General features: G+C 44.6%; 1 protein-coding gene across 1 annotated transcript in view; it reads right to left on the bottom strand.

The window, feature by feature from the left end:
* The window catches only part of LOC309856889 (protein WWC3-like), a 179,895-nt gene that overhangs the window by 28,814 nt on the left and 138,305 nt on the right, over positions 1 to 12,776 (bottom strand). The window contains exons 12-18 of the mRNA XM_082718691.1: positions 10,788 to 10,908; positions 9,948 to 10,022; positions 9,088 to 9,174; positions 7,765 to 7,957; positions 6,462 to 6,629; positions 5,948 to 6,099; positions 4,488 to 4,653 (exon numbers count right to left, since the gene is read on the bottom strand). Coding sequence (XP_082574817.1) covers positions 4,488 to 4,653; positions 5,948 to 6,099; positions 6,462 to 6,629; positions 7,765 to 7,957; positions 9,088 to 9,174; positions 9,948 to 10,022; positions 10,788 to 10,908 — 962 coding nt within the window. The remainder of the gene's footprint in view (positions 1 to 4,487; positions 4,654 to 5,947; positions 6,100 to 6,461; positions 6,630 to 7,764; positions 7,958 to 9,087; positions 9,175 to 9,947; positions 10,023 to 10,787; positions 10,909 to 12,776) is intronic.

The following is a 12,776-nucleotide window of genomic DNA, read 5'->3' as shown; positions in this document are numbered from 1 at the left end:
GTCAAAAAATGGGTAGAAGATATGAATAGACACTTCTCCAATGAAGACATACAAATGGCTATCAGACACCTGAAAAAATGTTCATTATCACTATCCTTCAGGGAGATTCAAATTAAAACCACATTGAGATATCACCTTATACCAGTTAGAATGGCCAAAATTAACAAGACAGGAAACAACATGTGTTGGAGAGGATGTGGAGAAAGGGGAACTCTCTAACACTGTTGGTGGGCCAATTTGGAGAACAGTGTGGAGATTCCTCAAGAAATTAAAAACAGAGCTTCCCCTATGACCCTGCAATTGCACTACTGGGGATTTACCCCAAAGATTCAGATGTAGTGAAAAGAAGGGCCATCTGTACCCCAATGTTTATAGCAGTAATGGCCACGGTCACCAAACTGTGGAAAGAAGATGCTCTTCAACAGAAGAATGGATAAGGAAGATGTGGTCCATATACCTGATGGAGTATTATGCCTCCATCAGAAAGGATGAATCCCCAACTTTTGTAGCAACATGGACGGGACTGGAAGAGATTATGCTGAGTGAAATAAGTCAAGCAGAGAGAGTCAATTATATAGCTTCACTTACCTGTGGAGCATAAGAGATAACACAGAGGACATGGGGAGATGGAGAGGAGAAGAGACTTGAGGGAAATTGGAAGGGGAGATGAACCATGACAGACTATGGACTCTGAAACAAACAACCTGAGGGTTTTGAAGGGGGTGGGGGTGGGAGGTTGGCGACCAGCTGGTGGGTGTTATGGAGGGCATGTATTGCATGGAGCACTGGGTGTGGTGCATAAACAATGAATTGTTACACTGAAAAGAAATTAAAAAAAGAAAAAAATACAGAAACGTTTAAAAACATGATTAATACCAGTGCGGACACTGAGGCATAGAGAGTTTGAAGGACTGGCCCAAGCCACACAGCCGGTAAGTGGCAGACCTGGACATGAATGAGATGCAGCTGCCTGTGAAAATCCTGCATAGATTCAGCTTCAGGATTGTTTCCTGGTTCTTATCTTTGCTCCTCAGTGGCTCTAATGATCTCAGGCACAAATGGCCAATGGCCCAGGAAGACAAAAGCGTTTTTTAAAGAGAACAAAGAGCAAAACTCTTGAAAGTTGACATTGGGAAATAAAGCTAATAGAACTGGTATCATTTAGCCAGGTGAAGAGAAGGCTTAATTGCCATGTTGGTTTGTGAAGGATTGTAACACAGTGGACTGTGGAGAGCTAGGATTTATCCCCTGCTCCACAAAGGACTCAGGACAGCATTGGAAAGTTTCCTAGGAACATTAATCATAAAACAGTAGTGGATTATTGGGTAAGGACATAAATAATCCCACTCTCCACTAGTCTTCACATCTGTGCTTATTCTTAATTCTCAAAATTATTGTAATAAAGTATAGAGTGAAATGGAAAAGAAAAAAAAAAGAAATCAGTTGCATTTTTATACACCACCACCAAAACAGAAAAAAGAGAAATTAAGGAGTCGATCCCATTTACAACTGCACCCAAAACTATAAGATACCTAGAAATAAATGTAACCAGAGAGGCAAAGAATGAATATTCAGAAAACTATAGAACACTCATGAAAGAAAGTGAGGAAAATGCAGAGAATGGAAAAACATCCCATGCTCAGGGATTGGAAGAACTAATATAGTTCTTAAATGTCTACGCTACCTAGAGCAATGTACACATTCAATGCCATCACCATCAAAAGTATCTTCAACATTTTTCACAGAGCTGGCTTAAAATTTGTATGGAACTAGAAAAGACCCCAAATAGCCAAAGGAGTGTAGAAAAAGAAAACCAAAACTGGAAGCATCAAAATCGCAGAATTCAAGCTGTATGACAAAGCTGTGATCATCAAGACAGTATGGTACTGGCACAAAGACATATACATTGAACAATGGGATACAGAAAAAAATAACGCAGAAATGGGCCCTTAACTCTACGGTCAACCAATCTTCAACAAAGCAGAAGAAAATGTCCAATGGGAAAAAAGAGGATCTCTTCAACAAATGGTGCTGGGAAAAATGGACAGCTACATGTGGAAGAATGAAACTTGACCATTGTCTTACAAAGATAACCGAAAATAGACTAAAGACCTAAATGTGAGACAAGAATCCACCAAGATCCTAGAGGAAAATACAGGCAGCACCTCCTTTGGCCTCAGCCTCAGTATCTTCTTGATAAAGAAGGCAAGAGAAACAAAAGCAAAAATGAACTACTGGGAGTTTATCAAGAAAAGGGTTTTTGTACAGGAAAAGAAGCAGTCAACAAAATTAAAAGTCAGCCTACGGAATGGGAGTTGATATTCACAAATGACATAACGATAAAGGACTAGTATCTAAAGTCCACAAAGAACTTACCAAACTTAACACCCAAAAAACAAAAAATCTAGTCAAGAAATAGAAAAAATGAAAGGAAATTTCTCCAGAGAAGAGAGACAAATAGCCCACAGCCACATGAAAAAATGCTGAATACCACTTAGCACCAGGAAATCAAATCAAGTTGACAGTGAGATCCCACTTACACCAACTGGAATGGCTAAAATGAACAAGACAAGAAACAACAAATAATGGCAAGGATGTGGAGAAAGAGGAATCTTGTTATACTGTTGGTGGGAATGCAAGCATCACCACTTTGGAAAACAAGTGCAGCCACTTTGGAAAACAGTGTGGAGGTTTCCAAAAAAGTTAGAAATAGAGCCAAACTATGATGCAGCAATCACACTACTGGGTAATAATACAAAGATACAAATGTAGTGATCCAAAGGAGCAAGTGCACCCCAATGTTTACAGCAGCAATGTCCACAACAGCCAAACTATGGAAAGAGCCCAGATATCCAACAATAGAAGAATGGATAAGGAAGAATGGCGTGCATACGAACCGACACACACACACACACACACACACACAATGGAATATTACTCAGTTATCAAAAAAAAAAAAAAAAGAAATGTTGCTATTTGGAACAACATGGGTGGAACAAGAGGGTATCCTAAGTGAAATAAGTCAGTCAGTCAGAAAAAGACAAATACCATAGGATTCATTCATATGCGGAATTTAAGAAACAACACAGATGAAAAAATAAGATAAAAACAAAGACGGAGGCAAATCACAAAAGAGTCTAACTATAGGAAAAACTGAAGCCTGCTAGAGGGGAGGCAGGATGCGGTAAGTGGGTGATGAGCATTAATAAGTGTTCATGATGGAAGAAGCGCTATATGTTATATACAAGTGATGAATCACTGAACTTTATCTCTGAAACTAATAATACACTACATGTTAATTAAACTGACTTTAGAAAAAGAAAAGAAATGGGCAGAAGACCTGAAGAGACATTTTTCCAAAGAAAATATCGACAGATGATGAGAAGTTCAACATCATTTATCATCATGGAAATGCAAATCAAAACCACGATGAGATACATCACACTTGTCAGAATGGCTGAAATTAACAACACAGGAAACAAGTGTTGGTGAGTACACAGAAAAGGAAACCGTTCTTGCAGCATTGGTGGGAATGCAAGCAGTTACAGCCACTCTACAAAATAAAATGGAGGCTTCTCCAAATAGTTCTAAAAACAGAACTATCGTACAATCCAGCAATTACTCTTCTAGGTATTTAGTGAATGGAGAGAAAATACTGTTTCAAAGGGACACAGCACCCTGATGTTTATAGCAGGATTATGAATAATAGCCAAATTATGGAAAAAGTCCAAGTGCTCACCAATAGATGAATAAAATGTGATACTCTTGCCATCTGTAATACCATGTATGGAGTCAGAGAGTATTAGGCTGAGCAAAATACATCAGAGAAAGAGAAACATCATATGATTTCACTCATGTGGAATTTCAGAAACACAACATCAAAGCAAACTTTAAATAAAAAAGATTAAGGGAAATGAGAAACATCTTCTTTCATTGTGTTTTTTTTACGTATAACTTTCTGTGTGTAACGTATCATGATACTAACTTCTTTATGTACAAGTGATCAGTGGCAGTCATTTTAGATTATAGTTAGACAAAAGTAAATTCAAAATGGATGAAAGACATCAATGTAAGACATGAAACTACCAAAATCCTTGAGGAGAACATAGGCAGTAATTTCTCGGACACAGGCTATTAAGAATATCTTTCTGGATATGCCTCGTAAATCAACAGAAATAAAAGCAAGAACAAACTCCTAGCGCTACTTCTCTTGCTGGGCTCTCTGCGAAATGCTCCCTTGGGTATGACCCCCTGATCCAACTGGTCCATCTCACACCACACCATCCCCACAGCCATTGTCACAGGGAAGAGTCTGCAGGTAAGCCATGGCATTCTGTTCTCACGTCCGAGCCTGTCAGCTCGTCCCCTCCCCTTTATTGTGGGGAGTCACACACATGCCCTCCTTCCAGGGCCGTGCCCGGGGCTGGGTGGCAGACCATCGCGGGGGAGGGGGGGGACCCAGAAGTCCTCTGAGCCTTTCCACTCACCTTCAGAAGTGGGGGCTGAAGTTTCTCGGGGCTCAAAGGGTTGGCCTGGCCAGCAAATGCATGTCTGTGAAGGGGGCTGCCGCCCACGCAGCAGGAGTCCGGGTGCACGGGGCTGGTCTGGGCACAGCTGCTGCAGCCACTGTCCACCGAGTGGGCCGGCCAGCTCCTGCAAGCAGATGTTGCAAAAGCCTCCAGCGTGTGGGTCAAGGTGCCCTTCTTCCCCTTCCTCTTTTCTTCCCCAGCTTCCTCCAGCCGCCCTGCCCTCTGTCCTTTATCAAGAATTCTCCCAAGAGTTTTATTAGTGTGGGGTGAGTGGAACCAATGGTAACAGCTCTCTTGGATTTCCTGTTTTTCATTTTGTGGATCTTTCACTTTCCTTCCCATCCCATACATAAAACATTCTGTGGAATCACTATTGAATTTGTTTAAAAAAAAAAAAAAAAAAAAACCCTTGCCAGAACGGACATGTCACAAAAACAAAAGACACTGTTTCTTACAAAACTGGAAAAACAGCACATCACTGGACCAGGTGCCCTGCCACAGACGCACCCAGCAAGACCTATGTGCTGTCAGTGGTCGCACACAGGCACTCTTCCCATCAAGTCAAAGGGCCTGTTTTCTAGGGGACATGATATGATGAGGCCTTTCAGTAAGAGGGCCTCTGTGTCTCTAGCACCCAAGGTCAGCACCCTAAGCCCTCTCTCCCTGCCTCCCCCAACCCCGCCTCACTTTCCACCAGCCAATGAATACCAAACCCTAGCCCTCCGCCATGCACTTTCCCTCCCTGCAGTAAATTCAGGCAAAGCCATTCAGAAGCAGCAGGAAGCTTTAGAAACAGGATACTCTTCATGGAAAATGTGGAAGTAGAGCAGTACCAAGGTGCCTCCAGAAGGAATTAGACAGAAGTAAATGAAGAGTGCATGACTTCAGGTAATATGTCCAGAACAGGCCAATCCATGCAGATGAAAGGCAATGGGCAGTTGTCAGCGCCAGGGTAATGGCTATTATGAGGGTGAGGTTTCCTTCTGATGTGATGAAATTACCCAAATTGAATTGTGGTATAATTCTGTGACTCTACCAAAGACCACTGACCCTAATGTAGGGAGATCAGACCTCCACAAGTCATTTCAAAATAAACTAAAGGGACCTTATATCAATCCGGGCAGAGCCAAATTGCTGGTAGTCACTATCACAACTCCAGAACATTCCACAAAAGGTGGAAAAGATGAAAAGTCTGCATGGGGAGCTAGGGAACAGAGATAAAGGCACTGCTTCCTCTGGAGCAGCATGAAACTCCCTGGGAGCATCCAGAATTTTAGATGGCACCAAGTGTGTCCAGCACTTTATACAGAGGGGCAGAAGAGAAAGCCACCTGTACCAAATTCCTCTGCCAGGCACAGCTTCCAAGCAAAAGTATTCTTCATATTCCAGATGTGCAAAAGGGGTATGTCTTGCCCTACCTCTCGGACACAGCCTCAGCCATCTCCTCCTTCCGCCCCATCTCGAGGATCTCGTCCTCCGCGCACTCCAGCTTCATCCGCTCCTCCGCCAGTTCACGCTCCACCGCCTGCATCTGGGCTGTGGTTCTGGCCAGCAGTGCCGACACGGCGTCCTGCAGGAAGTGGGAGGGGGGCAGTACAAGGTCAGCGCCTAAGCCCTGGCTGACTGCCCTCCTCCACTCTCCAGGAACAAGGAGCGCCAGCTGAGCCAGCCGGATAGGCCCGGGCCACCTTGTGCAGCTCTGAGGGCTCAAGTTTAAAACTACCAACGCGTTACATCCTATCACTAGCTCGTCTACATTAAAGCCACGGTCGTGAACGGCCATACACACCGAAACCTCCCATTTCTGTGCCTTCCCTTATACCTGCCTCTTGGGCACCTCTGTGCTCTGAAGCTAAGCGCGCAGAGACACTCGTGAGAGAGGAAGTCCCTGTGACAGTGGTTGCCCGCAGCGCGACAGGTGGGCACACATACCGTCTTCCCGGTGGCGGTGGTTTGTGCCGGGTCCCCAGCAGCACCCACCGGCCGCTCGCTCTCCCTCACCATGGGCGGCCCGCAGCTGCTGAACACCTGCACCGCGTACCAGCGCTGCTGCATTTCGCTGGACCCGTCGCAGTCGGCCAGGTTGATCTGAGCAATGCCCTGCAAGGGTGTTTAAAAAAAAGGCAGAATGATTTCACCTTAACAACCAAGGGGAATCTCATAAAACATCAGGGTTGCCCTTGGATTGTAACCTTGTAACCGGAAACACAGAATGTGTCATTGCTCTCCAAAGGACTGCAGTGAAATGAAAGTGGTAACAGAGGGTACCCTTGAGGGAGGCTCCCGGGCCACTGCTTCAGCCCCGTGGGGAGATTCCGGGAGGGGGACGGCCCAGAGAGTGGGACAACCTGGGGGAGGGGAGGTCAGGCTCAGGGTCTGCCCACTGAGGAGCTACAGAATCACTCGAAGATTTCGGAAACAAGAGAGGGCTGGCTGAACTCCACCATCTAATTCTACTGCTGATGGGTGAAACCAAGGGGAGAAATTCCAACCTCACAAAGAAACGATGGATCACGCCCCTATATAGGGCGTGGTCGGGGTACTGAACACAAGCTGCTCACACTCCTAGTTCAAGGAGGACCAGGTAAAACCTACAGTAGTGGCTATATATGAATGTCAAATAAAGAACATTTTTTTTTAAGTGTAAGTCTCTCTCATATATTGCACAGACCATTCTCATAGTAAAAATTGATCTATAGTTTATCTGAAATTCAAATTTAACTGCTAATCCTAAATTTGCCAAATCTGCCAATCCTAATCAGTTTTCTCAACTGAAAATGGGAATAAATATAGAAGTTTTATAAGTATCAGATGATATAATGTTTATATTTATATTAAAGTACAATGCGCTTGGCAAGATAAATGTTTTTATCATCCACTTCTGTTCTTTCACCTACAAAGATCACTTAATGGTATGACAATTTCTGAGCAACACACCACAGTAAAAAAGGAGGAGGGGAGAAAGACAGGGAAAAATTGAAGGGTCAGAGATAGAGAAAAAAGAGACAGGTACAAAGACAAGGAGTACGAATGAAAGAGAAAAAAGAAAGGAAGGAAGGAGGCAAAAGATTCTGTGAAATGAAAAAATAAATGACAATAAAAGGCAGAAAGACAATAAAAGACTAGAAAAGAGGGGGTGGGACACAGATTAAGACAGATTGAACAGAAAGATAGGAAGGAGAGAACAGTAAAGATCAGAAAATGATGGTAGTGTAGAGAATAGGGAAGGACATACCAGCAGTTCCTCCTGCAGCTGCTGAGTCACCGCACACACATACAACTGAAGTGACTTCAACATCAACATGCTTGAATGCACAGGGATTTTGAAAATTTCATTAAATACCAGGGGGGTCTGGAATTCCAGAGCCTTAGAGCAGTAAGTGTTCAGGGTGCCAGAGTCCATCAGGGGCAGATAGACTCGGATGTGTCTGGAACCAGAGAGAGGGAAGAAAAAACAGAGATGTGACACAGAGATCTATGTGAAACAATGCACAAACTTCATGTATGTGTATACACATTCCCTATTCAGATGCCAAAGGGCAGAATTTTAAAGTTTTTTGGAAAAGGTCCTTTTCTCAACTAAGAGAAAAGGTCCTTTTCTCAACTAAGAGTAAGCCAAGAACTGATGTGTCCCCTGAGACCAGGGGAAGAAAGCCTTTTTTTTTTTTTCTTTCTTTCTTTCCAAAGAGAAAGGCTTACAAGTCAGGAGCTACAACTTTGGAAGGAGTCAAACAGAGATCCTGCTTTCGCCAGCTTCTTGGGAATCCACCTGCACTGATCTCTCCACAACTTCCTGGCTCCCTCTTTAAGCTCCGCATGCCTGGCCTACAAGACCGCTCACACCAACTGGAGCTTCCTGCTCTGTCCACCCCCAGCACGGAACAAACAAGAAGCACAAACACCAGCTGCAAAGTACAGCATGGCGGTGGGCAAAATCCCAGGTTGAGCCCAAGGCCACTGACAACCACTTTGAAGACAAGCTTTAAAAACTCCTGGAAAGGGCTGCACCTTTAGGCTCAAGAAGACCATGAGTGATGTGCTCTGCGGCCAGCTGAGGGGCCCCGACAGCCAGCCATCCCAAGCCACAGGGCTCCCAGAGGTCACATCTTCTAATGGCAACAACACACATTTCCATACAGCTCACTCAGAGAAGAGCTCCAGGTCCTGGCCAGAAGCCTTTCCATTCACTTTGCAGCATCACAGACCTGGGCATTAACACATGACCTAGCCCAAGGGCAGGATGGACATTTTAAACCAAAATGCTGCTACTTAGCATCACTGTAGCACATTACCAGTCTGGCTCCATGAACTTCATCTGCATCAAATAAGAACTACTCTTTTTAAAACTTAAAACGCTTTCTATTTCAAATATTGTCTTGGTATCTTATTAGGAAAAAAGTTTGGAATTCAGGTTCCAAATGGTCTTTTCCCTCCCCAAACTGCTAAGGAGAACAGGTGAGTAAGCAAGACTGTGTGAAGACTGCCCAGGAACTGCCATCCCTGATTGGAGCTATTCTGCGGGTCCCCAAACCAAAATACTGCCAACAAGCCATCTTACATTTTGCAGTCTTTCTTCATGACCAGTTTAGCAAAATTCTTTAGTTGGAACAAGTTCACAAGAAGACATCCACTGGCACTGTCGAGCCTAGGAAATGAAACAGAACCTCATAGGCTGCACATTCCCCATAATGGAAACTTCTTGGTTACTCACATACAGCAGCAGCCCTCTGCTGAGGATGCCTTTAACCCTCTTTTGCCCAGGACATGTGAAATGTCTGGAGACATTCTGACGACCCTGACTGGGTGTAGATGGAGGTTATGTGTTATTGGTCCCCATGGAATGGGGACCAGGGATGCTCCTCAACATCCTACAGCACACAGGTCAGCCCCCATAGCACAGAACGACCCAATCCCAGATAGCAACGGTGCCATCATCAAAGAACCTTGATTGGAACAGTAACAGTGAACAAAACAAAGTTGTGCAGGACACTATGGATTACTGTGATTAGAACTAGAAAACCTCTGTGTTGCAGACCACCAGGTTTCTCACTCTGGTCACAAGGGGAAAGGCCTCCCACTCTGTGCTGCACAGACAAGAAACTCCAGGCAGAATGTGCGGTCATTTCTTCAAGCATCCTGAGCCCCCACCTTACAGCCCCAGGAGCCTGCTCCATGAGGGGACAGCTCCCTCCCACAACGCTCAGTGTTGGAGGACGGCCATGGAGCCACTCCAGCCTAGCCATCCTTCCCATCACCTCTGTCCTCTCTCGAAAGCCACTGAAGCAGGCCAGGCCGGGAGCACCGGCCAGACGGCAAGGGTCCCTGCATCCCTCCCGGCCTGAAAGTGTGGGTCACCAGGTGGGCACCGGTCTATAGATCAGTTCCAGGAGCAACAGGGGAGGAGTGTCCCATACTCACAAGAATCCCACATGGATCTGGGGCCCTTCATTCCCACAGGCAACTCCGGGTGCAGACTCGTCAGCATCTTCACTCCTAAACAAAGTGGAGGGTCCCCGGCGTTACTGCCCAGGGCACAGGTGACCGCGGGAACACCAGAAGCTCTCTAGTGTTCCCGGCACATCTTACCGCCAGGGGCTTTCTTACACTGTGACTTAAATGAGCACTGATTGTAACTGAAAGGACACAGCAGGCCCGCAACATACCTCAGAGGGGACCCGCCTATAAAATGCTGTTGTATTTGAGCAAACTGCTCGGGATACTGCTAGAAACCATGGGCGCTACTCGGGGCCAAACTTCTGAACTAACTCTTACATCATCTGTGACAAGTAAAATGTGTGACAGACACCGGGAAGGAAACAACGATGTCAAACGTGTCAAATCAAAACACAGCCCAGAATCCCAAGAGGTGTTCTGTCGTTACGAAGGGATTCCTCTAGCTTAGGAAAGAGGGGAAGGAGGGAGAACATTCATTTCTAATGAAGGCCCTTTCTAGAAGGTCAGGTCTCTCTTGTCCACTGGCTCTCCTTTTCCAGCTAGCAGGGGCTTGGGCCTCCAGCTGACCAGGGCCAGACAGGAGGAAGTCATGAAGGAGGGCCATCCTCCAGCCACCACACAGAAGCCGGAGGACTTGTCTTGGTGGGCTACTAAGGCCCAACTTCCAAAGTGGAGAGAAGCCTGGAGGAGATGTTAGCCTTAGAGACACACATTTGCGACACTGCAAAAGTCCCTGTACGCACATGTCTTGTGCCTGACAGTAACACTGTGGAAGTCTGCTGAGGGAGGAGATCAGCTTCTAACCTTCTGTTCGGGGGCTCAAATACCCTGCTATCGCTCGCCAGCGAATAATCCGACAGGCATGCAGACACTTGGCGCACTCTCCTCTCCAGCCTCCTGGCACTGTCTTCTCGCAAAGTCACTGCTATAAAACAAAAGACACACTTGGGGTCAGGAGGTGACAGCACGGGGGTGGCCAGGGACCGGATGCCAAGAAATGAATACCCTATGTTAGGGCATATACAGACTTACCGAGTGTTCCAAAGACCCACCAATCTATACACAGATATCATATACACATGTGTATTTTTAAATCAGCTGCACTCATTTGTTTTATCACAAGAGTGTGCAAGCGGGGAAGAGCAGAAGGAAAGAAAGAAAATCTTAAGCAGGCTCCATGCTGTGTGTAGATCCTGATGCAGGACTCAACCTCATAACCCCAAGATCATGACCTGAGCTGAAATCAACACTTGGAGGCTAACTGACTGAGCTACCCATACAACTTGCTGCACTCAATTTTTTTAGCTACTGAAAACTGAAGTATACTTCTGACTGTTTCTTTAAAAGCTATAAGCTGTTTGAAAAATATTTGGAATCATAAAGCTCTTTTCAGGGGTGCCTGGATGGCTCAGGGGTTAAAGCCTCTACCTTCAGCTCAGGTCATGATCCCAGGGTCCTGGGATCGAGCCCCGAATTGGGCTCTCTGCCCTGCAGGGAGCCTGCTTCCCTCTTTTTCTCTGCCTGCTGCTCTGCCTACTTGTGATTTCTCTCTGTCAAGTAAATAAATAAAATCTTTAAAAAAAGAAGAAGAAGAGTAAGAAATGTTACCCCAAATTACAATAGCAATTGCACTCAATGCATCACAAAGAAAGTACCCATTGGACTCACATACTTTGGTTTCTAACTGCAGTATTTTTCCCCAGTAGGTCTGGAGCCAGAATTGCTTATTCATGGTTAGGATATTACTTACAGGCCAGTTTATAAAAATAAACACTGAAATTTTTCCTCTCAGTAATTCAGCTATTGTTTCTATAATATTTTATATTTTTATTATGTAACAAAGGAAAAATAGAAGGAAATGAAAGGAAAATAATTTTCCTATAATAAATGTGAAGATGTACATACATTTTATAGAGGCATGCTTAACTAAAAGAATTGAAATATTAAGCTCAAAAATGACAATCACTGATAATATGATAGCTCTTCTCTCTGCTATCCTTGTGTTTTTTATTATATTAGCTCTATAAACTGCAAATGTGGACATCTCTGCAACCCTTAAGCACGGGAAATGGCTGTCTCCCAATGACCACGCTTTTCAGTCAAATTATTATTCACACCGATTATATCCAAACATGTTGAACAGCAGACAACACTTTTGGTCCTGAATGGCCTCTGGTCTGAGGATCAACTACAGGCAAAAGTTGACCTTCCAAAAGTATCCCTAAGAAACTAGCAATTCCTTCCCAGTCAAGGACAGAAGTTAGCCCCATTCTGGGGTAGCCTGAGACACTAACTCCCAATGTATACATCAGATTCCTAAAGCTCTGCTCATCACCCTTGCCACAGAAAGGGATCCCAAATCCCAGGCTCTGAATTACAGACTCCTCGGTTTGCTGCAGGTATCCCCAGCAAACAAAACTGCTCATAATTTTCATTTCCAGCTCTGATACTCACATCATGGCTCCAATGTTACTTTAGGATATGGCCTTATGTTACTTTAAGAAAACAGCACAATGAAACAAAGTAACATCACATCACTGACAAAATGGGCAGTATCCTTAGGAGGGAAGAGCACAGGGGCAGATCCCAGCAAACCCTTTCAACCTTCAAAGATTAATCATGGGAAGCAATGTCAATGAAGTAAGAAATGTCACAAACATTTATTTTGCAAGATCTCTGACCTTTGCTATGATCAGAGACAAAAAGAAACTGAGACATCAAGAACAACACTGCTTGACTTAAAGGAAAAAAATACAATGAGAATCACATTATCACGTTATAGGCAAATCTGCC

Source organism: Mustela nivalis (assembly GCF_964662115.1).
Source record: "Mustela nivalis genome assembly, chromosome: Y".
NCBI classification, from domain to species: Eukaryota; Metazoa; Chordata; class Mammalia; order Carnivora; family Mustelidae; genus Mustela; species Mustela nivalis.
This window is presented reverse-complemented; position numbering and strand designations above follow the sequence as displayed.